The following is a 26808-nucleotide window of genomic DNA, read 5'->3' on the forward strand; positions in this document are numbered from 1 at the left end:
GAAAGAACATAGACATTTAAAATATATTATTTGCTGTGTACAGTGTTGTAACAATGTGCAAGTAGATAAAGTATGATGAAATATGAAATAAAGATATAAATATGGGTGGTATTTACATTGTTGTTTGTGCTCCTCTGGTTGCCCTTTTGTCATGGCAACGGGCCACACATCCTGCTGCTGTGATTGCACACTGCTGTATTTAGCCTAACAGATATGGGAGTTCATCAATGTTTGATTTGTTTTCAAATTCTTTGTGTGATCTGTGGGAAATATGTGTCTCTAATGTGGTCACTCTCTCTCTCCATGTTGGAGAATATGTGTGCTTTTCATTCAAATAGGAATATATGCACAACATGGAGAAAAGCATACTGAGCCACCTGGCTAGTCCTGGTGTGTACTCACTCCCAGAACAGGAAGTAGTAAAGGTCTTATCATACCCCACAACCTGGGTATAATTCAAACATCCACCAGAGAGAGACAAGCAAGAAGGAACATGCTGGGGTGTGGGTGAATCTACGCCACACTGTGTGTGTATCTAAACATTGAGGGGCTCCATGCGGTTGGGTACTGTGGGAAATGGACTGCTGTGTAACTGCTAAAGACGCTCTGTGTGTGCTTGAATGTGAATGTGTGCATGGAAGTACAGCACTGAGAGTGTATCTGAGAGTGTATGTGTTATTATGTGTGTGTGTCCTAGTAAAATAAACTGTAGTTTATTATCACTAACAGGAGTTGTGTGTGCGTTGTGTGTGTGATTGAGCTCTCTCTGTAGGGTGGTCAGTAGTGGGAGGTCGTGACCTGGTCGAATCCGGGGGAGTGGAGATCATCAATCAGCGAGGGGCAGGCCTGAGCAGCAGGACCATCACCACCCCTCCACCCCACGGGGTAACAGATGGCCTTGGGACAACTGGCTCTTGCTCACCTCTCTCGTAACACACACAGTATCTGCACCAACTCAACGATGCACACAAAAAATAACACACACACACACACACACTATTTTGCATGCACGGATGACACACACAAACAGATCAGACACCCACACACTCAAAGTGCAAAGATAATTAAACATACACAAAGACACACATGGTGCTAAATACCTCAATATGCTGGCACATATATTGTTTATGTTAATGTATTCATGAAGACCACCACAAACATGCATGTAAACAAACTCAAACACACAACAGTCTTCAGAGTTTTATAAACTGGAAATGTGCCATTGACTGGATATATGTGTATAGCATTGGCGCCCCCTGCTGAGATTAAAGATTTAAACAGTTAAAAAAGGTGATATTTTAGTCGACTTTCTTAGCATTTTTAGTCATTTGAATATAATTTGCATCATCATCACAGTTTTTGCTCTATACTGAAACTCGACTGCTGCCATGCACATTCTTCTGGGATCTTAGTAACAGTGGGCTAATGAACAAAATACAAAAAATAGTTTGGCGGTAAAATATCTCTTAAAATGAATTTCAGTCAACAGCAATATCCCACAATCCACAGAAAACAGACACCAGATTATCAGCAAACTTTTATTGATGATACTTTTCCAACTCGCAGGATTAAATCAAATGAACTCCTCCTAAAAAAGATCCACACACGCTACGAAGCAATCCAGCACACATTCAGATAATGTTTTGTCTGAGATAACTTCACTGAATCCAGACCAAGGAAAATGTGTGAACAGTCTGTAAACATTAGAACACTCCATGATGCTAAAGTCGTCTTATACTGGGACTCTCTGGTTAGCTATACGCTACCAGTGCGTAGTTAGGAAACTTAAATACTGTGTACAGCATTATAAGTGTTTCCCTAAATTACTAAAACTGTCTATTAAAATATAAATCTATAACTTATATACTGGAGTAAATTCAGGCACGCTATAAAAACGTTCAATAAACACTATGAAAACGTTAGAAAAACACTAGAAAAACGTTAGGAAAAACACAAAACGTTAGAGAAATGTTAGAAAACCACAAACGTAAAAACTAGAATAACGTTAGAAAAACACTAGAAAAAACGTTAGGGAAACACCAGGAAAAACACCAGTTAAAACAATAGGAAAACACCAGGAAAAACACCAGGAAAAACCATAGGAGAAACACTAGAAAAACATTAGGAAAACACCAGGAAAAACCATAGGAAAAACACTAGAAAAACATTAGGAAAACACCAGGAAAAAACCATAGGAAAAACACTAGAAAAACATTAGGAAATCACCAGGAAAAACCATAGAAAAAACACTAGAAAAATGTTAGGAAAACACCAGGAAAAACCATAGGAAAAACACTAGAAAAATGTTAGGAAAACACCAGGAAAAACCATAGGAAAAACAACAGGAAAACACTAGAAGAATGTTAGAAAAAAAACCAGAAGAACACCACCTTAGAGGACCTGACCCATGGGGAGAAACATGAAGAGGGGCTCAGTCCACAGCACCATGTGATTCACTGCCCAAAGTTTGATTGGCTGAGTGATGGTCAGGAAGGTCAGATGATCAGGTAACCTGTCGTTGGGTCCATCAGCCCACAAGCTTCCAGGCAGCTTCCTTCAGCCACTTGGCAACTTTCCTCTCAATGGCCTGACAACCAGAGAGAAAAAAGACAGATCAGGATGAGGGAAAGAGAAGTTTAAAAATAATATTCACTAATGACATAAGATATAGACAATGGGGCAGTTTCCTGGACACAGATTTAGTTTAGTCTTGGACTAACAAGCTATTGACCATTGACCATGCTTTTTTTGTTTCTGGGAAACCGGCCCAAAGTGTTCAATTGAGACATACAGTTCTGAAACACACATTACTCTTCATGTGCCACCAAAGCTCACAGTCAGTGTCTCTCTCAGTTACATCAACTTAGTGTTGTCTAGCCTGCCGTGTGCCATACCTTGCGGGCCTGCTTCAGGGCGGGGCGGTCTGCAGCGCCGCCGGGGTTCATGTCGGCACAGTGGGAGGTGCCCTTGATGAGGATGGCCATATCTTTGTCCTCCTTGTCCAAGTCCTCTTCCAGAACGCTGAGCTCACGCCAGGGGTCAATGTCACCTGACAGAGGTCACAGGTCACAGACCAGAGGGACAGGTCATATACTGACTGTCACACAGAGGAGGTTGGTGGGAGGAGTTACAGGAGGATGGGCTCATTGTAATGGCTGGTCAATCATGTGGTTTCCATATGTTTGATACCATTCCATTGATTCCATTCCAGCCATTACTTTGAGCCTGTCCTCCTCCCACCAACCACCTCTGCTGTCACACAATCACTCACATAGACACAGCACATTGATTCACTGCCAGTGGGTTTAAATTACACTATGATGTAATGAGAGGTAATGGTTTAAACCTCCATCTATCTATCTATCGATCGATCCATTCATCTATCCGGTGGTTGGGCCAGTAACCGAAAGGTCGCTTGGTTCGGATCCCCAAGCCGTTCTGCCTTCGAACAACAACTGCTCCCCGGGCGCCAATATCGTCAATGAAGGCACCCCCCCCCCCCCCCCCCCCCCCAGCACCTGGTTGGGTTAAACGCGGAAGACACATTTCGGCTGAATGCATTCAGTTGTGCAGCTGACTAGGCATCGCCTATCTACTGTATCTATCTGTGAAGTCTCTGCTCACCGTTGACATAGAGCACCCTGTCGGTGTCGGGGTGGTCTCCTCCATAGTACTTGTTGGTGAAGGCGATGTGTCCGGGCAGACTGTGCTGGGGGATGTTGAACACCTCAGGACACAGGTCGGTCTGAGCCTGCAGGGTCAGCATGCGGGAGAAGGGACAGCTGGCGTCCTCACACGTCTGGACTGTCACAACCAAACAATGAGGAGGTAAGCCATAGAAAAACAATACATTTCTATTGAATTGTGATGTGTAGTTGTATTTCTGTAATGTGAGATACAGCTGGGTGGCTATGGGCATATTGTAAAACAGATCCTATAATGAGTGATACTGTACCAAAGAGTGGGAGCTTTGCACAGCTAGTGTTAATGCACTGGGCTTATGAATGTGCTGCTTAGGGGGAAATGAAGTCTGGAGTCTGGACTGTTTTTTGTTTTAATTACCCTCCAGTGCTGTGAGCACTCAACTCACTGATTGAAACAAATACCTTGCTTCTACGTGGAGATGTAAGCTTGGTAAATGTACAGTGGGGCCCGAAATTATTGACACCCTTGATAAAGATGAGCAATAATAGCTGTATAAAATAAATTATTCAAATACTGAGCTACATTGTATGCTCAAAAAAATTGGAAATTATATATATTTATACTAATGCTATTGCTCAGAGAAAGATGTTTAAAAAGTCATTTTTTTCTCAAAGGGAGTGGTCAAAAATATTCACACCCCTAAAGATTCTTATAAATTAAATAGTCAAAAGGTTAGTATTTGGTCCCATATTCCTAAACTTCGACAGTAATCTGGATGCTACCATGGTTACAGATAATTCTGAATGAATCGAGAATAATGAGTAAGAATGTTTCAGAGGGTCAAAGATCATACCCCCAAGACATGCTAACCTCCCCTGTTATTGGGAATGGTGCGAGGTTAGCATGTCTTGGGGGTATGATCTTTGACCCTCTGTAACATTCTTACTCATCATTATTCACGATTCATTCAGAATTATCCGTAACCATGGTAGCATCCACATTACTGTAGAAGTGTTTCGAAACATTCTTATTATCTATTCTGATTTATAATAAAGTGACTCCAAAATGCCACAATACATGATGTACCATTAATTTCTATTGGGCACAAAATAATCTGAAACCAAAACTAACTGCAAATGCTTCCAACAAGTTTGTAGAGTCACAAGCTGGATGTAATCATTGCGTGCTAGGAATATGCGACCAAATACTAAACTTTTGACACCAAATACTTTTTTTATAGGAATATTTAGGGGTGTAAATAATGTTTACTCCTACTGTTATAGAGAAAAACATGTATTACTTATTAAACTAAATCTCTTTGCTGTTCTAGTATAAAATAGTTTTAGTATAAAATAATTTCCCAATTTTTTTTGCATACAATATAATGTAGTTCAGTATTTTAATGATTTATTTTATACAGTCATTATTTCTCATCTTTATCAAGGGTGTGAATCATTTCGTACCCCAATGTATCTCCTCTAGGAGTGACAGTGTTGTGTGGTGGAGCAGTACTCACAGAAGCCGAACTCGGTGCAGGTCTGGTAGTACCACTGTCTCTCTCCATTGTAGGCAGAGTCCAGATTCGTGTCACTCAGGTCCTGGATGGTTTGCTTGTGGGACGCATCCAGACAGGGCTCCTCGCCTGTGGCCCGGTAGATCTAATACAAACACACACAGTAACAGTGTTCCCTGACTGTTCTACAATCACGCTCCACACTGCCATTTCCCACCTGGACAAAAGGAACACTTATTTGGGACTAAACACCTCCCTCTGCAACTGGATCCTGGACTTTATGATGGGCCGTCCCTAGGTGGTAAGGGTAGGAAACAACACATCAGCCACGCTGATCCACAACACCGGGGCCTCTCAGGGGAGCGTGCTTAGTCCCCTCCTGCACTCCTTGTTCACCCACGACTGCATGGCCAAACACGACTCCAACACCATCGTTAAGGTTGCTGACGACACAACAGTGGTATGCTTGATCACCGACAAGGATGAGACAGCCTATAGGGAGGAGGTCAGAGACCTGGCAGTGTGGTGCCAGGACAACAACCACTTGCAGTTTGCAAAAAACAATCAGATTTCGACAGAAATATGGCTGAGACGCAAAGAAAATTCAAAGAGAGGGGGTACAAAAATGGTTACCGCCATTGAGAAAATTCAAAACAAACCGAGACATGATCTTTTTCAAGGACAGTCTCGCAAAAAGAAGTATTCTTGTGTTCTAACTACCCGCTATTCAAAGTGCTCTGAACAAATGAAGGGAATCGTTCACAAAGATCGGCACATTCTAAGATCTGATGGCAGTATCGGTAATGTGTTTTCAGACCCCCCCTTGATCGTATTCTCGCGGGGCAGAAATCTCAGAGATGAACTGATAAACTCTGATTTACCACCCCAAGATATCCCTGCACAACATCTATTTGTGCCCCTACTGGATGGAAACTACAAGTGTAATGGCTGTGCTCAATGCAATGGTACTTATAAATGTAGATCCTTCAAACGCCCCCAAACAGGGAAACTGATCCCAATTAAAGGTGTTATTACGTGCTCCACTAAGGCAGTTATTTATCTTATAACTTGTCCTTGTGATAAAAATGATGTGGGTAAAACAAAGCGTGACTTAAAAGTACAAATCTCTGAGCATCGTAGCACCATTAGGTGCAAAAACTCGACTTACCCAGTTGCGGCCCACTTTTTGGAAGCAAACCACTCGATTTCGTCCCTACGTTATATCAGCATCGAACTTGTCACCCTCCATAGGAGAGGGGGTGAACTCGACAATTTATTGTTAAATCGAGAGGCTGCCTGGATCTTTAATTTAAAGACCCTTGCTCCCTTTGGTCTCAACGTAGACTTTGATTTGAAGCCATTCTTGTGATTTTCCTGTTGTAAATGTTTGTAGGCCTATGCAGCCAAATTGTATCTATGATCATATGCTATCCATGTTTTTGGTATGTTATTTTGATATGTGAAGATTAACCAATGATATCAGGCCACACCTGGCCATGATTACAGACACCTGTGTGTGTCCTTTGACACTATATAAACTAGTGACCTGCTGTGTTTGTCATTATACCCTGATGAAGACAGCTTGTCTGTTGAAACGTTGGTTATTAAATTACTGTATCTGCGCCCCTAGAGTGTGTGGCTCTCCTTTCATTTTTCAAGTGTTCTACTCCGCTAGCCAGCATCTCGCCTAAATAGGTGTGCTATTCCTGACCGGTTGCATACCTGCCTAGTATGGCACCTGCTCAGCATCTGACCGTAAGGTGCTACAGAGGGTAGTGGGTATGGGCCAATACATCACTAGGGCCAAGCTTCCTGCCATCGAGGACCTGTACACTAGGCGGTGTCAGAGGAAGGCCCAAAAGATTGTCAAAGACTCCAGTCACCCAAGTCATAGACAGTTCTCTCTACTACCGCACGGAAAGCGGTACCGGAGCGTCAAGTCTGGGTCCAAAAGGCTCCTTAACAGCTTCTAACCCCAAGCTATAAGACAGCTGAACAATTAATCAAATGGCCTCCCTGTACCCCCGCAAACTGACTCAGTACCGGTACCCCTTGTATCTAGCCTCGTTATTGTTATGTAATTTTGTTGTGTTACTTTTTATTTTTTACTTTATTTAGTAAATAGTTTCTTAACTCTATTTCTTTAAAACTTCTTGGTGCACCCATCCCATTATAGCGGGATCATATTCGTCAACATCCGCTGAATTGCAGAGCACCAAATTCAAATTAAATTACTAAAAATATTTCATTTTCATGAAATCACAAGTGCAATATAGCAAAACACAGTTTAGCTTGTTGTTAATTTCAAAACAACTTTACAGCTAAAGCAAACCAAGCGTTTATGTAAGGACATCTCTCTCAGCAGACAAAACATTACAAACAGCTAGCAGCAAAGTAGATTGGTCACGAAAGTCAGAAAAGCAATAAAATGAATCGCTTACCTTTGATTATCTTCAGATGTTTGCACTCACGAGACTCCCAGTTACACAATAAATGTTCCTTTTGTTAGATAATTTTTATATCCAAAATACCTCCATTTGGTTGGCGCTCTATGTTCAGTAATCCACAGGCTCGCGCGGTCACGACGGGGCGGACCCAAATTCCAAATAGTATCCGTAAAGTTCGTAGAAACATGTCAAACGTTTTTTTATAATCAATCGTCAGGTTGTTTTTACAATAAATAATTGATAATATTTCAACCGGACCGTAGCTTTTTCAATAGGAGAGAGAGACAAAATGTCTGCTCCAAGCTGTTGCACATGCAAAACTCTGCTGGCACCCAGCCATCCACTGACGCTATGTGATCGTTCTTGCTCATTTTTCAGAATAAAAGGCTGAAACTATGTCTAAAGACTGTTCACACCAGGTGGAAGCCATAGGGAAAGGAATCTGGTTGATATCCCTTTAAATGGAGGGAAGGCATGCAATGGAAGAGGGAGCTTTCAAAATAAAATCCTAGTTGGATTTCCTAGTTGCAATATCAGTTCTGTTACACTCACAGACAATATTTTGACATTTTTGGAAACTTTAGAGTGTTTTCTATCCTAATCTGATTACATGCACATTCTAGCACATTGCACATTCTAGCTTCTGGGCCTGAGAAATAGGCAGTTTAATTTGGGTACGTATTTCATCCAAACATCAAAATACTGCCCCCTACACTCAACAGGTTTTAACTGCATTTTTGGTGAGGGGCTTGTAAGTATGAATTTCACTGTAAGGTCTACTACACCTGTTGTATTCGGTGCATTTAACAAATACAATTTGATTAGATCAGTCAAGGCAAGGGGATGCACAACTGTAGATCAATACAGCCCTCTGCTGGTTAATCAATGAATTGTCATTTTGTGTGTGTGTACACACACACAAAATACACCTCATACCTGCACCAGCTTGATCAGCCGGTCGTATGCCTCAGTCTCCGAATCGTAGGTCTCTGTCTCATTGGTCATTACTTTACAGATCTCCTCAATAGTCAGGATTCCCCCCTCCTCGTTGTACTCCACGGTTCCCATGACGATGTCGGCCAGGCTCTGCATGACCTCGATCTGGTCCTCCAGATCCTCAGGGATCTCACAGCACCCAAAGTCCTTCCCCACCTCAGTGGCATTTCCTGCAAACAGGGCGGCCTCCACGGCAGCAAAGGCCTCCCAGATGTCCCCCACACACTGGAGGAGAGAGAGAGAGAGAGAGAGAGACAGTGACAGAGAAAGTCAAATCCCACAGTAGGAGACTCATACAGTCAGAAACTCCAACACATGATTTCAAGCGCCCACATCTACTGTAAATGTTGTCAAACCTTATCTGAACCTCCAACGTCCTCATCCGCAAGGCTCAGACCCACCACCTGGAAGAGAGCAACACCAGGGTTTGTTTTCACCTTTGTCCATACAGCTGAACATAACATCTACCATGCTATTAACACTATAAATAGTGTCACAGTTACTAGTTTGCCTACTACAACTACCACCACTACTACAACTACCACCACCACTACCACTACTACTACTACTACTACTACTAAAATGAATACTAATGATGAGATCTTTACTTTGTTGAAGGTGGAGAAGTCCAGTTTGGCTTTGACAGGAGCAGAGGAGGCCACAGCACCGTAGACCAGGTGAGGGAACTGGAAGAGCAGGAACAGAGAACATGATTTACTATTATTACCATGGAATAGAGTAGACCAGCATACAGTAACACTGCTGTCCAGTCCTAAGTATAAATATAGACAGTGTTGTTCTCTCTACTGTACCTTTCCCCTGAGCCAGGCAGACAAGGCCCCAGCATAGGAACCTCCAAAGCTGATCCAGGTATTCTTGTCAGAGAGGTCAAAGCGATCGCTGATGTATTGATGGAATTCTGCGACGTCGGCAAGACTGGAAAACAAGAGATGGCAGAGAAAATGCAATTCAATCTCTGCCCAATTCAAGCCCACTCAAAAGCTCTCTGCCTTTGTCAAGTAGCAACCCACTGGGCACAGACATCAGTTCAACGTCTAGTTTTGATTTACATTTGGTTGAGTTGTCAACTAATGTGAATTCAACATGAAATCAACCAAAAATGTTACCATGCCATTAGATGTAGGTTCAAAGTTGGGTGAAAAAAATACAAAATACCCTCACGTTGATGACTTTTTGCAAATCCAATCCATTTTCAACATTGATTCAACGTCATCACATTGACTCCCTCCTCCCACCAGTACTCACGCCTGCTGGCTGGACAGGTCTCCCAGGTTCTCAGTCTCCAGGCCATCTTTGTTGATGCTCTCGCCATAGAAACGATGCTCCAGGGCCACAAGCAGAGCCCCGTGCTCCTCAGCCATGTCCACATGGTGGCCTACAGATACACGCAAAGCAGGAGCGGAGAGGAAAAATAGAGGGAGGTTAAGAGTTGGTTGAGGTATCAACAACACAAAATTCAAAGAACAGGCATTGACTTGTAACTAATGACAAGTATCAAATTCATAACACCTATGTAAGCCTAACTTATCGTGTCAATGCATTTCCATTTTCTTTTCATATTACTTAAGAGCGTGACGGGGGAACTTTGTGTGTACCTGCCAGCACATTGAACTCAGAGATGGGGCCCTCCCCTCCGATGAACAGGAACACTGGGCCATGAGGACGCTCCCAAAAGGCTTCATTCACGAAAAACCTCTGAAAGAGAGAGAGGGTGAGAGACGGAAGGGAAGACGGAAGGGAGAGGGGGGGGGGGGCTGCAAATAACCTGTACACAGTGAGGTACAAAAGTGTTTGGACAGCAACTAATGTGTTGTTGTTGTGGTTCTGTACTCCAGTACTTTGGAATTATAGAATGACTGAGGTTAAAGTGCACTGTCAGTGGTATATACATTTGAGTGTAATCACAGCACATCCCCCATTTTAGGGAACAAAAGTATTTGGACAAATTCACTTACATGTGTATTAAAGTAGTCAAAAGTTTAGAATTTGGTCCCATATTCCTAGCACACAATGACCACATCAAGCTTGTGACTCTTCCAACTGTTGGATGCATTTGCAGTTTGTTTTGTTATTCATGATTCATTCAGGATTAGCCATAATCATGGTAGCATCCACAAAAATGTAGACATTAATTTCTAAACATTTACAATAAAAGTGATTCCAAAATGACACAATACATTATTTACCATTAATTTCTATTTGGCACAAAATTCTCTGAAACACAACCAAATCAAAATGCAAATGCATCCAACAAGTTTGTAGTCACAAGCTGTAGTCATTGCGCGCTAGGAATATGGCATCAAATACTACACTTTTGAATAGTCCAATACACATAAGTGAATTTGTCCTAATACTTTTGGTTCCCTAAATGGGGGGACTATGTACAAAAAGTGATGTCACCCTATATGGATGAAAATACCTTCACATTAAAGCTGACAGTCTGCACTTTGACCTCGTAGTCATTTTATCATTTAAAATACAAAGTGCTGGAGTACAGAGCCAAAACAACCAAAAATACATTTGGACCTCACTGTAGGTGCACGTATAGGTAAGGTGGTGGGTCACCTGAGGAAATGTTTCATCGTTTTGACTGTCGAAGTGGTCCAGGGGTTGGTGAATTTTCCCGTCTCTCACTTCGCTCATGGGCTTATGCCCGTTGACTGCGCTCATCAGCACATTCTTCTTCGCTTTCTCATACTGGATTTTACGCACGTGCTCCTTGATCTTCCTCAGAACTCGTCCTATGAAATGTCAAATGTGATATGAAATCCAATGCACTGTGCACAGCAAGAACGACAGGAACGGCAAATATAGAGATAATACGAGAAGCTCAATCGTTTGTAGTTGCGCGTAAAGTCACATATGGACATAAATTACGCACGTATTTGTTGGTCAAACCAGGAAAGCCTCCTTAGACTTGAACATCTGAATGTGCGCATATGCAACTCCTTAACAATTTCTACAATTATCTCTCACATTTCGTTCTAAAAAAAGGGCTATCTAAACGTGTCACATACCTTTTTGGATTGGATACAATTTTGTATTTATTCCTGATGGTCTCAGCACATGGCTTTTGCTGATAAGTTAAAACCCTCTGCCACAACCTTATCAGTCTAATTCATACCCGACAGCCAAGCCCATGTTTATTTTATTTTTCATGGGTTTTATTATAATTCAAAACATACTTAGTGTTAATAAACCATGTACCTTTTATATATGTGCTCAATTCTTAAGCAGACAATTTCACATAACTATCTAAATATAGCTTCTAGATTATCCAATTTCGTTTCTCTGAATACCACAATTGTATGGATTCACCTCAATAATTAAAACTATAGGCCTATGCATTTTAATGATATATGATCAACGTGTATATTATATCAGCTCACACACATGGATGTACTTTCATGCTAGGTATAAAACCTCATATAGGAGCTTAGAAACCCCAATGATGTATAGGACAATATTAAAATGATCTACTTCTGTTTCATTACAAGCATCATGATACCTCTAACGCATTAAATTAACTTGGTGAAAAACTGTTTTTGAACGCAACTTGTTTACCACTTTTTTACCATGCGTTTTCTTCCTTCAGAAATCACCTCTTACTAAATATTTGGTCAAATTATACATTTTGTGTATCGTTTCCTAGGAACAAGGGTGGCTCAAACGACCCAACTCTTCCCTACCTTATTTTATCATTTGAGTATTTTTTTTAAATGATCAGTTCATTATGGATCGTTAACGTACCAGAATAGACGAAGTTCACGAGGAGAAGAAGGATGATACAACGGATGGGAGACAGAAGCATCTTCAGGCCTCCAACTACGACCTCTTTACTGATATAGGTCTACACAATGGTCGGACAACCTTGCCTTCTTAATGCGAGGAGAACGCCTGCTTTTATAGCGTGACCAACGTTTTTAGTCCACCCCGGGCTTCCCTGATTGCCCACTGTGCATATTTATAGTAAACAAGTCGCGAGTTGAGCGTAATCAAGACGCAGCAAGTGAGTCTGGGCAATAGGCATATCTCCTCCAACGGTGGCAGTGGTCCAAACTAAAACGACACTATGAGCATTTGCTTGGTGAAAAATGCATACACTTCACATTTAGGTATTGAATTGTATGTACAAAGCATAAAACTCAGCACAAACACTTAACGTGTTGAAACAGGGCCCTTAGGCTCAGTTCATCTTTTACAAAAAAAATAATTAAAAAAGGTTTTATGATGCAATAATTTTTATGGATTTACAAAAGTGTGAGGCTGGTTGATAGAGTACCCAACCTGAATCCTGCATGCGGAGCTAGCAAGAGAGAGGCCCCTAACTCTTTAGTTTACAGACAGCTCTGCTTTGGGTGATTCTGACAGACAACAAGGCACCAACACACAAACATATGCATCTGCTGGAGTCAGGAGGCGAAATAAGTCCTTTTCATATTAGCTGAAATGGATAGTTGGTCATTTTGGCATTTATCAACCGACTCAGATGAACTCGTGGATACTACTTGCATGTCTCTGCGTCCAGTATGAAGGAAGTTACGAGGTAGATTTGCGAGCCAATTGTTAACTAGCTTAGTGCAAAGACTGGAAGTCTTCGGGTACAGCGAGCATGCTAGAGCGCAAACACCGGAAGTGTTCGGGTACAGCAAAGACTTCCAGCACTAACGTTAATGTAACCTATCGCTAACGCCCAAAACTACCTCAAACTTCCTTAATACTGGACGCAGAGACATACAAATTGTATCCACTAGTTCCGTAGATAATCCCCTCCATCCATTCCCCCTCGCCTAAGAAAAGCTGCACTTCAGCCTGTTTCTGCTCCTCAGGTTCAGAGCTTGGAGAAAGTTATTGTTTTAGGACTCTTCTTCTCCATGGAGGCTGCAGCTGACTTCATGACATCGTCCGTCTGCAGCATGCTCATGTTCCACGTTGCCTGAAGACAGGAGAGAGACAGACTGAACTCTCAGCCTCATTGTGTAATTCATTCTAACTTTTTTTGTTTTTTACATTTCAGATTTTGGACTTCCAATGACATCTACTTTTTAAAAATCCCACCCACCTTATCAGAACGCTACGCTTGTTTAAGAGACATGGTTATCTGTACTGGGTTGTGTTCTTGATAGCCTATGTTGTTGCCACGGTGACGTGTGTGGCGTTGTGAGCATCCTTGTAAGTACTGAGCCTCACCATGTAGTTCAGGCCCTCTGCCACACTGTGGTCTCTGGAGTAGATCAGGTTGACCTTGGTTCCCTGGACAGCCACAGGGCTGCGGCCTGCTATCTCCCCTGCCATCTCAAGAGCGCCAGCCAACATCGCCTCCTTGTCCGGAAATACACGGCTACACAGGAAAAGAGTGTATGAGTACCTAACACACATACACAACAAATACACGCACGCACACGTTGTTTTCATACCTGACTAATCCACTTTCCTTGGCCTCATCGGCGTACATCTTCCTCGCTGTCAGAGCCAACTCATTCACCAGGCTGGAGAGGAAAGAAGATGATACATATGATAAGGGATCTCTCTTCAGAACAATACAGGGAAGCACTCAGTGTTCCTTGGTTTATGAATGCAAGCAGAGGGACTACAACGCAGCATTACGGTGTAATGAACGCATATCAAATGCTTGCTCTTACCTCCGGCTCCCAATGACTTTAGGTAGGCGCTGCAGAGTTCCAACGTCAGCTGCTAGGCCAATATCTACTTCCTGTAAGAAAGGCAGACCTTTCACATGACTAAGAGATACAAAGCAGATTTAACAAGTATATTTTTCTTATCATTCTGTCTTTTCTCCACTATGAGAGTTCACCTGGTGGTTGCTACAGACAACAGATACCAGTTACGGCCTTTGTAGACGGCACGATTTCAGCTGTCTTATGCCACGATTTTGCCATCCCAGACAAAATGTCCACGTCGTGGGCAAATTCTTAGGTCATAAATGATCGTTGGACATCTTGGCTCGTTGAGTGTGACAGGGTCTAGGTCTGCAGATTCAGTACCACTACGTCTTGGCTCGTTCAGTGTGACAGGGTCTAGGTTTGCAGGTTAAGTACCACTACGTCTTGGCTCGTTCAGTGTGACAGGGTCTAGGTCTGCTGGTTCAGTACCACTACGTCTTGGCTCGTTCAGTGTGACAGGGTCTAGGTCTGCAGATTCAGTACCACTACGTCTTGGCTCGTTCAGTGTGACAGGGTCTAGGTCTGCTGGTTCAGTACCACTACGTCTTGGCTCGTTGAGCGTAACAGGGTCTAGGTCTGCCGATTAAGTACCAATACGTGCGGTCGTAGTCTTCGACAAAGTTCTGGCAGTGTCCACATTTTTGGGCCTTTATCGTGTAGTGTGGCTGATGTTACGAGCCGATCCTGGTGACTGACCCATAGGAACACGGCCGGCACTGAGTATGCACACAATAATACAATAGTGAATAGTCAGATTCATATAATAGTTTGATTTAAACGTTTTCATGCAGTGCAAGAAGAGAGATTCCCATAATAACCTTGTTAACATGACATCTGATATCAGGCTACCTGATTGGATTTTGATAAATGCTCAAAATGGCCAATCAAAATAAGCGCTTTACCACAGCGGCCATGTTATTTTGGGGAAGCTTATTTGATTGTGAGTTTGACATATGAAGTTTGTGTGTGAAAGCTATTTTAAGATGAATACTTTTAGTTTTTCAAAACTCACTTCACTCGGGCATAAGCATAGTGAGGCTTGCAGTGCTGGCACATGCGCAGATGCGCAGATGAAATACACCGCTGCAGTTGATGTATCCTACGTCGGCTGACGGAGCCTCGCAAACCAATCGCAGAATGTGATGACAGAACTGAAGCAAATTGTACAATCTGGCCAGGTTGATCGCAGTCTGACGTGATAATCGTAAAAGGGCTGAATCTGACGTAAAGTCTGCAAAGACCTGTAGATGTCCCCTGGACCTTGGTCCTCATGGAGACGGTCATTGGGGCTGAGGAGATGTAGTTAAGCCCACTTACCTTCACCTGAAACCAGGCATCTTGAGTGCAGAGACGGATATCACAGGCTGTGATCAGATCCACTCCTAACAGGACACGTACATGTTATAACATGACAAGACATTACAGCTGTATTACAGAACACCTTCACCGGAGAAGAAACAGTCACATTTTGTAAATAATATATGAAAGCTTTGCAAGGCCTCACGGTCACAAGCAAATCAGTAATATACCACCAAAACTCACCTCCTCCAACACAAGCTCCCTGCACTGCCACAACCACTGGCTTTGGACACTACAAGTAGAAAGGAGGTGGGGGAAAGAGAATGCATTGTCTTACTTGTTCACTATCAACCCCTAACCTATTGTGCAGGAGTAAGTACTTCACAAGTTCATATACAGACCCTTTCAATGACGCTGAAGGTTTCCTGGTACTTGGCGATGATGCGTCGCATGTTCCAGGAAGTCCTGGCCATGTCGTCCCCTTCAGGCTGCAAGACTTCACTGGCCATGTCCATCAAGTCGATGCCTACACACAGTCAAATTGCGACAGAGGTTACAGTATACCGGTCTTATTACTGGTATATTGCTATGTTTGGTATACTGTTGGCACAGCCTATTGATAAGCAGCACTCAGTTCAACCTGAGACAATTGTAAGCTTTTGGGAAACATAATTCTCTTACCAGCTGTGAAGACTTCTCCTGCACCGGAGACGACAACCACCCGGCAATCTGGGTCCTCAGCTATCTGTGTAAAGCACTCCACCATTTCTCTGAAAGAGGATGGATGTATGGTGGAAGACAGGGTTAAAAGAAGAACATATATTTTTTCAAAGAAACATAGGATGCACATGAATTCATAAGGGAACACAGTGCTGTTGTGCTGAGTTACAAGTACAATTAGAAAGGCGGGAAAGTTTCAGCTGTGTTCAAGTAGTGTTTGGGCCAGTGGTGTAAAGTACTTAAGTAAAAATACTTTAATGTACAACTTAAGTAGTTTTTTGGGGTATTTGTACTTTACTACTTACATGTTTACTCCATACATTTTTCTTGACACCCAAAAGTACTCGTTACATTTTGAATGCTTAGGACAGGAAAATGGTCCAATGAATACACTTCTCAACAGAACACCATGGTCATCCCTACTGCCTCTGATCTGGTGGACTCACTAAACACACATTCTTAGTTTGTAAATGATGTCTGAGTGTTGGAGTGATCCCCTGGCTATCCATAAACAAATAAAAAACAAGAAAATGGTTCCATCTGGTTGGCAATGATTTATACTTTTACTTTTAATAATTAAATATTTGAAACAAACATTTTACTAGGTGACTTTTACTTGAGTCATTTTCTATTAAGGTACTTTTACTCAAGTATGATCATTTGGTTATTTTTCCACCACTGGTTTGGGACAGGTGTTACCTCCAGAAGGCTTTGTTCATGGCATTGCGTTTCTCTGGCCGGTGCAGCTCTATGTGAGTGACAGCAGTGGCAGGTTGACTGACAGACAGGGTGGTAAAAGGAGGAGTGGGGCCCCCCGGAGAGGATATGGCCCTTACAGCACTGAGACCTGGAAGCCATAAACTCCTGTCTGATGATCAGCACCGAAATGAGAGGGGGGGTGATTGAATAACAATGAATTACAACAAAACCAAATTTATATTGAATGAGAGCAACACATTTCCGCTAATAGTCAGTTGCACGGTTTAGACCTAAACCACCTTGCTATCCACTCTTATACAGAATAGTTACATAGTAGTCACCTTTCACCTAGTTAGCCAAGATGCTAACCAAACACGGTTTATACTAGCTGGAGGTAATTAGCTAGCTAACGTTACTTAGCCAGCTAGCTAAGTGTTGACATAAAAAAATAAAAATAAAAATAAAAAATAAAGTTACCTAGCAGGCTATAGGCTCTGGTCCGAGTCTCGAATTATTCTATGGTGTTAACCAATTACGTTTGCTAGTACTGGAGCTTGCTAAGTAGCTAACGTTAGTTGAACGGATGCGACCTACAAAATGCACATTTAGCTAACTTTAGCTACGTTTTAGAGCTGACAAAGCACTGCATCGTAAAACTCACAATAATGTACTTACTTTTCACGAGAGCTGATCTGATAATGAATGTCATAGCCCTTCGACTAAATCAAACTCGAGAGCAAGAAACAAATGAAAGGCGCAGTCGGTCTACTTGCCGCAACTAGCTGGCTGTCAAGTAAAATGTAGTGTTGTTCAACGCTTATAGCTACAAGCACCAAACGTATAGAAAGCAGATAAGGGTATTTACTATTACTGTGAGCAAAGAGCGCATTCTGTGAACAATCTCAAGTTGTTTCACTAAACTAGCTGGCATGCTGGTTTTGTACAATTTCTGAGCTACAGCATCTAGGAATCGTCCAAATGCAGCATTCAAAGGGGAAGGATAGGGTCGCTTTTCTAGCCCTTATTAACGGAATAGTTTAATAACGGAACAAATACTAGATTTGTGTTAATCTGCAAAATTGTAATTATTCGCCTACCTCATGCCTTTTGCACACAATGTATATAGACTCTCCTGGTGAAATAAAGGTGAAATAAAATAAAAATATTCAATTATAATTATTACCGTAGTTGTGGTTATTCAGTGAAATAATACAAAGTTGTTAACTGGCATAAAGAGGTTTATTTATTGAGGGCTGTAACAAAAGATGCACTACTTGAAATTGAGTTTTATTTCTCACAACTAAAGAAACTCTCCTTCCTCTAAATACAGACAAATGGTAAGCAGCAATAAAAAAAAGGGGGGGAGAGTAATAAAAGATGTGAAACAATACAAAAGCTTTTCCTTGTTCATCCATCAGGCATAAAAACAATTCAAATTATCTGTGATTTACCAGTTCTCACACACCTTGCTTTTATGAGCTCAATATCAAAGAATTAGGACAAATCGATATGACTGCGGACAAACTCACTAAAGGCCTAAAACACACAAGGTCAAAATAGGGGTGAAGACTGTAGGGATGACAGTTTGTGGAACATTATCCAAGATCCCGGAGGCCATTTAGGTTGCATGCTGAGCGGTAGAAAAGCACAGCTTGAGGGTGTATGGGTACGGGCCAGCTGAAGAGAAAGACAAAGGGTTAGAAAACAAAAAAATAGCCATCACCACTTGAATAAAACTGATATTTTTAATACATAGGCTTCGATTTCAAACACTTACTTGCGTTCTTCATCTGGTAGTGGTTTATCATGGACAAGGCCTCCATGGCGTCGTTGATGGACTCCCACTCCAACAGCCCTGACGAGCTGCGCTCACCTGGACCTGCACCTGATAAGACAGTCCAATTCAGTTTAGTACCACTGTCATTCATACAAGAGTATGTAGTTCCAAAATGAAGCGCAAGTGTACACTTACTCTTTCCTGTGAAAAGTTTGATATTTGCAGGGGCTTTGACACCAACATCTTCACAGATCTGAAAAGAAAACAATCATTTGATTACTTTTGTAGGCATGTTGGTCTTTATTTCACTGCTCCATACATGAAGTGGTTTTCCGATGTGCTTTGGGACTCACCTGAGTGAAAATCTCAACGGATGAGTCTGGCTGGGCGTTGAAGAAGTGCAGGACATTGCTTGGGTGCTGAATGCGGTTCTTGGCAGCCTGCTCTGGGGAGGTGAAGCGGTTGTTGCGGGAGCCGTGGAAGTCCTTGAAGCTGGTGCTGCCATCCTCCAGCTCGTAAGACTGACCAGGCATTATGGCCTGCTGTTTGGACACACTGCAAAGGGAAAATAGCATTAGGCTGAACTTGTACAAGCCTCACAGAACAGTCACTTATTATGGCAAGAGACAGCGAATAAGATTAAGCGCCAACTTTAAATGACAAGGCACTGAATGAACAGGCGTTTCCGATAAACATCTTACCAGACGCTGAGCTTCTGTCCAAAAAGGAAGTTGTTGTTGAGGTGAGTGATGGCCCGGTCTACAGCGTAACAGTCTCCCATCTCCACCATGGCTGCTCCTGGCTTACTCTTCATAAACTTCACCTGAGGTAGGGGACCAGATGCACAGGGTAACTCAATAGCAGCAGCATCTTATTGAAATAACTGCAATGGCTTGCCATCTTTCCCTCCACACTTACCCGCTCCACATTGCCATAGAGACAGAAAACATTAAACACTTTGTCGGCGTTCATCTTGGCAGGCTCCAAACCGTAGACCATGACTACAGGGGAGTCTGCGTGGGCACTGTACTCGCCAGGGGGTGGAGGGGGGGGCCCGTAGCCAGGTCCCCCGCCGTAGCTGTGTGCCCCCCCTCGTCCCCTCATGGGAGGACCCATGCGACGGCCCTCGCTGTAATGTGGGGGTGGTGGGGGGCCATAGCCACTTTCGTCATATCCATGGTAACCACCCGCTAGAAACACAAGGGACCACAATATCATACAGGGAACATGGCTTTGATTGGAACAAAGGATCGATGTCCAAAGAAAGTGGTTAACCTCATCATGTATAAAAACATCTGGTTTTGATAAAAGGGTGGCACATTCCATTACCAGATGAGCTAAGAAAATTGACTACACCGCACCACTTCGCTGCCACTGTGGGGTACCCATTTTTAACCCACCATCTGCACCTCGCAGGTGAATTTAGTGTGAGGAGAGCACTACAAGGGCCAGCACATGTCTCCCCCCTGGGCCTAAGAGCCTTACCGTACTCTGGAGGGTGGTCTCCCAGCAGAGCCGGCGCCCTCACACGCTTGTTGGGGTTGGCACTCCCATCTTCTGAGAGGTGATAAAGGCAGGAGGCAGAAAAATAGGGGAAGAGAGAAGAGCAATAGATAAATTGGCAAGAAACAGGAGACATTACAATGCAGCACAGTAGCGGATGTTCAATTAGAATTAAGGATAGCACACAAGAAAAACACATCTAGAGAAAGCACACTAAGCGTAATAACTACTGAATATTAACAACACCAACAAGACCAAAAAATTAAATCTACATAGTACTGTATATCTACTAGTTCAGTGATGGTATTCAGATGCCAAAGGCGATTTTTTAAAATCTTGAGTTCAGTGTAAACAAACTATCTTTACAACAGCTAAGAATGAATTAAACGCTAAGAAGCCTGAACGCTAGCTACATCCTCCAATTGAAATCTGTTAGCATATGGTAGAAGGGAGAATGAGGTGGGTGAGAATGAAGCCAACGTAAGTTTGCAAACACACCTCCAGCATTGCTCCCATTGCCATCAGCTTCTGCATCTGTACAGGTACACATCTCATACACATTAAATTCAGGCCAGATTAAACACACTCACCTACACATGGATAGTTGAGAAATTAAGAACATCACTGGCGCATTAGACAAATTTGACTGCTTCAACATTCTACAATGTAAACTATTTCAATACATTCACAGTCCATTATCTTCATATTGTAACTAGGTTAAACAAGAAAGCGGCACATTTCAAATCTGTCTACAAGTCTCGAAAAGTGAAAAGAATACATATAGCCTCCTAGTGGAGAGCCACCCAAACACCAGCTTTATTCAGACAAGTCTTCAACGGTGGACAAAATACCCACAGGGAATGCACTACAAGGCCACCTTTGAAATATGGTGGCACTGGGAACAGAGGGAGTGGAATGCCATATAAATACAGAAAAAAAGAAACAACAACTTTGAGGACAATCTTTTTGAAGACATCCCGAGTGTAAGAAATGGGAATGTGTGTTGTGTAACAAACTGGGGATCAGTTTACTTACAGCATGGATATATTGAAGGACAAAGATTGAGGCTGGAGACATTTGCTGTTATTTGGCAGTTGGTCCATTACTTCTCTCCGTTTTCATTTAAATCCTTTTCATCTTTTACTCCACTCCCCTTTGGAAGAACATTTCCACCTTTGGTTGGATTTCTGGCCTTTTTGTGGCAATTTCCATTGTGGTTGGTGATCCACTCTCCAAGTGCCTTATCGAACACACTCCTTGCCAATGGCAGGCCGCAAAGCAGCCATTTGGAACATATCAGACCTGGGTCCTCATTAGGCGCAAATTGCCAGACCTGCGTCACATGGAAGGTGTTACACAGGAACTAAAAAAGGCAAATTTCCACAAGAGCTGCATTCAGAAAAAGATGGAGAAACTAAACAGGGATGCATGTTGCAAAAACAGTATAGGGAGGAAAGGAGGGGGGGAAAGAGGCAAAACAGAACACCCGACTCCATGAGGTATGCATATATGAGGAGAAAAATGTGGTCTGTCTGAATGTGCGTATGCTTGTTCATGTTTGTAGTGTCTTCATCAGTTGTCTGTTGTATTCCTTCCCATGTGACTGGCTACAGCCTGACAGTGACGGTGCGAATCATCTATGGAGTCAGTGCAGCAACAGGAGCGGAGGGTTTTGAGTAGTGTTTGATGTGTTAAACATCAGGAGCAGGGCACAAGAGAGCAAAACCACCTGCACCACCAAAGACAGGCAGGTACAGAGAACAGGACAGGACTGTGTAGTCCTTGAGCAACTGGTTTGTATCAGTATGGTTCATCTGTTTTGTGTTTGTGTGAGAATGCGCGTCACTACGGGTCTCTGGATGTTGTCTTTATAAGGTGGTTCTCCTGTGGATGTGTATCAGTCAAAAAGCTTCCGTGTCAACAGTAAGGTGATGACTTGCAGGTGAGGTCTGGGTGATGGCATGTTTCAATGTGTCAGGCATGTCTTGCTGGGGTCTCAAAATTGGGAGGGTGTGGAAGGCACAGCTTAGTGCCAATGTACCAGCAACCAAAACTCCCCATGGAAAATGTGTCATGCCATAGAAAAGGTATAAGGGATGTCTTCGTGACTTTGGAGCTATGTTGTTGCGGCACGAAGGAGATGGATTGGGGAGGGGGGGAAATGTCAGTTTATCAAACCATGTCTGCTGCCATGGTCTTGCAGTCTATCCATCCCCAATGTCCTAAGTGTTCCTTCTGTTTGGTACAGAAAGTGGATGTGTCCTTATTGAAGTAGGAGCGGTGGAGGTTGAGGTGGTGTTGAGAGTAGTGTTGACGGCAGGAGTAGTGTTGGGAGTAGTGTTGATGACGGCAACAATGTGTCTCCGATGCATATATGGAAATGTGTTGCTCCAACGTGTTCCGAAGAGAAGCTAGAGTGGCTGTTTATGTTCAATGCTTAAAGTAGCCTGTATAGATGTACAGATCTATACATTGACGAGTGCACTGGGAATGAAAGGAGCAGTTGGCTGTTGGTAGAGCAAGCTTCACAAGAGACTCAAGTGGGTAAACAGGAAGGTATTTTTGCTCAGACTGTCTAGTCTTACAACTTGGTGTATCCATGGGCAGTGCATCAGATTGGTTGCCATTGCAAAAAACAGAGCAATCAATATATTTTTTACACAGGCATAACACCGTCTAGCAGACTTTGCCGAGGCGCCATCAAGCAGGTATTCAGACAAGAAAGTAAGAGCTTAATGGATCAGCGGCGAGATTTATGAGCAACATCCTAGAACACTTCCTTATCTCACATTTAATGAGGAACAAATGACTGTCGTCAGGTAGTTTTTACTACGAGTCAGTTGTCACCAAACTAGAAAAGCTGCAGGACTTTGATTTGGTACCCTTAGTGACCACATATCTTTAGATCTGATAGCACTGGGTTGAGGTTAAGGAGTTTACTCCGGGGTATTCCAAGCAAGGGCGCATCCTGTTTTATATTAGGTGTGCAACTAAAAGCCTTGAGCACTGTAGTCTCTAGTGAAGAATATCTGGCCATTCAGCTGCTCCTTGCATCCCTAGCGTATTTGGCTGTGACGGACGGTGCATCACCAGAAGACCACACCAGCACTTCAGTCATAATGCCACTGAAATGGAGCTCCATGTAAGAGTTAACTGTAATTTGCTAAACCAATATAACAGCTGGAGAGAAAGATACCAACCCAGCCCTGTGAACATTGATCTGGTTAAAGGAGCATTTCCTGTGCTCAGTGGCATTACCCCTGAAGGTCTACCATCCAACCCCCCTTCCATCCCCCACAGTGGCAGTAAGGATGCTGGTAGTGTCAGCAAGGACCACAGATGGCTGTGTGCGTTACCTTGACCACTTAGGTTGGGGTTGGTGTAGTCCCAAGTGTCCTGGTCATTCTTGAACACATTGAGACGAGTTGGCTGTGGGAGAATATACAAATAAATTCCAAAGCAAAGCATTTTTTCAAGTCCATATCATGGAACACTAGAAGCTGTTCGGGGCTATGAATGTGCATGTTCCTCTACCTTGGCATATTCGATCTTGAGTGTGCAGCAACCAGAGTAGATGTCTGCCCCATTGAGGGAGGCCTTCGCCCTCTGTGCACTCTGCACTGAATCAAATGTGTTGAGAGTCAAGGAAAGGTCATGCAGACTAGTTGAGAACAGTACGTCGCACAGACACCATAACACGTCCTAGTAATTCCGGAGCTTATTGCACAAGCCCTTGTTTACAAGTCTCTTTGTGCTAGTAAAAATACATCTGGTTAATCACTCATCACACACAGCATGTGCTACAAACAAATTACATGTTCCAGACTGCTGGTTTCCTGATTTGGTATGTAAACAGTATGTCAACTTAAAATTCCAGAAGTCTTAGTTTCACTAAGGCTTACCTGCGCGCAGTCAAATGACTCACAAAATAAGTAATTTTGAAAAATGTTTTTTGCAGCAAAGGATATTCCACCATGGCCTGAACGCCATTCTTCCGAAAGATAACAATCCTCTGGACAGGGCCGCAGTTATTGCAGACAGTGTAGAGGACATCCTGTAGACATAAGTCATTCAAATGATCAGAAATAATATTGAAGTACACAGCACAACAGAATCAACAGGTTGGGTAAAGGTGGCCAGCACTTTACCGTGGTAACGGGGTAGATTGGGTTCATGATGGTGAGAAGTAGCACATTGTTGACACTTCTAGAATCGTCCGGGTCGCCTGGCCGGGAGATCTTCTGGCTGGTGGAGTAGTTGACAAAGGCTGGGTGCCCGGAAATGTAGATCTGGTTGTCATTCGCATACGTCACAGCAGTGCAAGACCCATTCAAATCCTCATACTCAACCAAGGCCTGACGCTTCTTGGGCATAACAACCACATAGCTGTAAACAAAAAGGTTATATTAATGAAGGACGCATAACAAAGTTTCTTTATTTGCTTTGCTCCTCTGGATTGCTTCTGGGTGAGCAGGCTTTTGTTTCAGCTTGGATTATAGCTACTCATCTGGAACATGAGTTGAATCAAGTGTTATAGAAGTGTTAGAACAGAAGCTCTGCAGAGGTAAAGATAGCCATTACTGGTTTAACAGTACCAAACTATAAAATGGTTGGATTGTGTTTGCGTGGAGCAAAATAGGACCATGAAATGTGTGCATTGTAAGCAAAGTAGTCAGGGTACCAGTCTGCTTCTGCTTGAGCCATTTCTTAGTTGTCATGAGATAATTTTTGCATTTTGTATTTATTTTTAAAGCAGATGGTCAATTAATGTGCATATTCGTCACCTAATAGCTCCAAACTCCTGCAGGGCCTCCACAAGGTCAGCTTCTGTAATGCCATCCACCAAGCCCCTCACATGCACAACTGGAGAGGGAAGGGTCTTATGTGGGTCATCATAGCCTTCCTGCAAAAAATAATGGGTAAACTCAATTCAAGCAATAAACTCATGTTTCCTGGTCAGCTCATAGCAGGAGGCAAGCTGAACTTAACTACATGGTAAAATAAGTTTATGAACTCCACCAATGGAGTTGAACAAATACCAAACGTTGTGTAATTCAGCACAGACTACATCAATTCGTCCATGGTCAATAATTCCAAACTGTAAATTATGAAACGCTTACCTTGTGTCCTCTGCAGTTAGGTGCCTTTGTTTGCTGAAATCCACTCCCAATAAACGTTAATCAAATACAACCACCGACTGTTTGCGCATGTGCCAATTGAATCGCAACGAAAACCGGTGGTTGTATTTGATGTTTTATTAAAATATATGGATTTCGGCAAACAAAGGCATGCAACCACAGAGACCAAACATTGGTACACGGTATGCGTTTCAATATAAATGGTTTGAAGTATTGACCTTGGCGAGTCGACGTAGCATGCTCTCTACTAAACTCCATTGCTTGGAGTTAATCAAACTTCCTTCACCATGGAGTTGAATTTAGTCTGGCTGGAAATATTAACTACCTACCAACATGTCATGAAATAGGGGTAACTAGTCAGCAAAACATTCGGGGAATATTAATGAGGAAATGTATTTTGTTGTCCGTAATATTACGAGAACGTGGTCTCAGAAGGTTATGCATATTCGAGAAGTACCGAATTAATTCGCTCGCTAGCTAACGTTAGTTACCGGCTAAATCAATGAACCTGTCAATAATGAATCTAGTTAAGTTCATTTAAGTGATTATGCCCGAGACGTCGGTGTTCGTTGGATACATTGGCACTGGTGGCGTTAGGCCCGAGACGTCGTTAACACCGACTCGTTGGTGTTCGTTGGTTCGAGCCTGGCTAAACGAAGCCACTAGGCTAGAACAAAGCAATAACGTTACGCTACCACTAGCTAGCTACCATAAAATATGGCGTGGCCTGCATTGAACACTCCCATTCATTTAAAAGAAAAAAGGCTAGCTAGCGTTAGCTAGACAATGGTTGGAAAAAATATTAACCGAACTAGCTAGCCAGTTTTAACAAGCTATATAGCGGCATGTTTACTGGAAATAATTTAAGCTAAACATAAAATAAACTGAAAGTTATTCTACAAGAAAAATACTTGTGGTTTTGTTTAACATCGTGGAACACGGGAGAGCGGGCTAACGTTACTGGGTGCAATCAATTTTCGTAACGCCGCGTCATGAGTCTGAAATTGTTTTTTTTACAACTAAAGATTACATTTAAATTCATGCGTTTAAATTAATTTCATTGTTAACGCAGACTATATCAGCATTAATTATTTACCGTTGCCATTCCGTCGTTGGTTTTTAGTCTTTTCGTTGCCCTGCCGCCTTCGTAATAACGGCCTGCCATAGCCATGTTGTCCCAGTTAAAAAGGTTGGTAGCGGTGACGGTGTGAAATGGACGGGAAAGTCCTGAACAGTCACACATATGGGCCCGCCTTGAAGAGTCCGATACGGTTTCCAATTGGCCTAAAAGGCACGTCAATAATGTATTCATCAACCTACGACCAGTTAAAATGCACAAAACAAGCCTTTCTGAATATCTTCTTGT

The 26808-nt window shown here is 42.7% G+C and overlaps 3 protein-coding genes across 6 annotated transcripts; all 3 read right to left on the minus strand.

The window, feature by feature from the left end:
* Positions 1–1524: 1524 nt before the first annotated feature.
* On the minus strand, positions 1525–12711 carry prss16 (serine protease 16). The gene is made up of 12 exons (XM_021587660.3): positions 12373–12711; positions 11188–11363; positions 10218–10317; positions 9868–9997; positions 9414–9537; positions 9210–9287; positions 8958–9005; positions 8542–8826; positions 5162–5303; positions 3625–3804; positions 2895–3049; positions 1525–2587 (listed from the first exon to the last, which is right to left on the minus strand). Exons 1-12 carry the CDS (start codon positions 12431–12433, stop codon positions 2528–2530), a joined length of 1539 nt encoding a protein of 512 aa, XP_021443335.3. The 5' UTR covers positions 12434–12711; the 3' UTR covers positions 1525–2527.
* Positions 12712–12845: 134 nt separating this feature from the next.
* On the minus strand, positions 12846–18053 carry ech1 (enoyl CoA hydratase 1, peroxisomal). 2 transcript variants are annotated; one of them, XM_021587661.3, is made up of 10 exons: positions 17700–18053; positions 17025–17193; positions 16287–16375; positions 16007–16131; positions 15849–15897; positions 15624–15688; positions 14265–14335; positions 14040–14111; positions 13813–13963; positions 12846–13558 (listed from the first exon to the last, which is right to left on the minus strand). In XM_021587661.3, the coding sequence occupies exons 1-10, from the start codon at positions 17731–17733 to the stop codon at positions 13454–13456; spliced, it is 930 nt and encodes a 309-aa protein (XP_021443336.3). In that variant the 5' UTR covers positions 17734–18053; the 3' UTR covers positions 12846–13453. The 2 variants fall into 2 exon arrangements, with proteins under 2 accessions (XP_021443336.3, XP_090080635.1); XM_090224509.1 differs by lacking the exon at positions 17025–17193 and having other exon boundaries at positions 17700–18040.
* A 191-nt stretch (positions 18054–18244) lies between these two features.
* LOC110507580 (heterogeneous nuclear ribonucleoprotein L) lies at positions 18245–26769 on the minus strand. 3 transcript variants are annotated; one of them, XM_090224507.1, is made up of 14 exons: positions 26539–26769; positions 25089–25207; positions 24453–24690; positions 24271–24358; positions 23839–23933; positions 23661–23733; positions 20803–20838; positions 20287–20355; positions 19720–19991; positions 19503–19624; positions 19155–19356; positions 18997–19054; positions 18802–18909; positions 18245–18701 (listed from the first exon to the last, which is right to left on the minus strand). In XM_090224507.1, exons 1-14 carry the CDS (start codon positions 26752–26754, stop codon positions 18643–18645), a joined length of 1755 nt encoding a protein of 584 aa, XP_090080633.1. In that variant the 5' UTR covers positions 26755–26769; the 3' UTR covers positions 18245–18642. The 3 variants fall into 3 exon arrangements, with proteins under 3 accessions (XP_090080633.1, XP_090080632.1, XP_090080634.1); XM_090224506.1 differs by having other exon boundaries at positions 20287–20358; XM_090224508.1 differs by lacking the exon at positions 20803–20838 and having other exon boundaries at positions 20287–20358.
* Between the last annotated feature and the right edge of the window lie 39 nt (positions 26770–26808).

Source organism: Oncorhynchus mykiss, chromosome 27, assembly GCF_057628025.1.
Source record: "Oncorhynchus mykiss isolate SJ-2025 chromosome 27, ASM5762802v1, whole genome shotgun sequence".
NCBI classification, from domain to species: Eukaryota; Metazoa; Chordata; class Actinopteri; order Salmoniformes; family Salmonidae; genus Oncorhynchus; species Oncorhynchus mykiss.

Bases quoted from the DNA above. Each gene is read 5' to 3' on its own strand.
- prss16 (XM_021587660.3), bottom strand. From the start codon at position 12,433: ATGCTTCTGTCTCCCATCCGTTGTATCATCCTTCTTCTCCTCGTGAAC. The intron at 9,538-9,867 runs GTGAGTACTGGT...CTTGTTTTCCAG, and splicing joins GACCTGTCCAGCCAGCAGGC to TCTTGCCGACGTCGCAGAAT. The intron at 9,288-9,413 runs GTACAGTAGAGA...CTGCTCTTCCAG, and splicing joins CTGCCTGGCTCAGGGGAAAG to TTCCCTCACCTGGTCTACGG.
- ech1 (XM_021587661.3), bottom strand. From the start codon at position 17,733: ATGACATTCATTATCAGATCAGCTCTCGTGAAAA. The intron at 16,132-16,286 runs GTAAGAGAATTA...GACTGTGTGTAG, and splicing joins AGGAGAAGTCTTCACAGCTG to GCATCGACTTGATGGACATG. The intron at 13,964-14,039 runs GTATGAAAACAA...TTTCCTGTGTAG, and splicing joins AAGGAAAGTGGATTAGTCAG to CCGTGTATTTCCGGACAAGG.
- LOC110507580 (XM_090224506.1), bottom strand. From the start codon at position 26,754: ATGAATACATTATTGACGTGCCTTTTAGGCCAATTGGAAACCGTATCG. The intron at 23,934-24,270 runs ATCCTTTGCTGC...CTCTCAACACAT, and splicing joins CGTTCAGGCCATGGTGGAAT to TTGATTCAGTGCAGAGTGCA. The intron at 20,839-23,660 runs GTAACGCACACA...GTACCTGTACAG, and splicing joins CCCCAACCTAAGTGGTCAAG to ATGCAGAAGCTGATGGCAAT.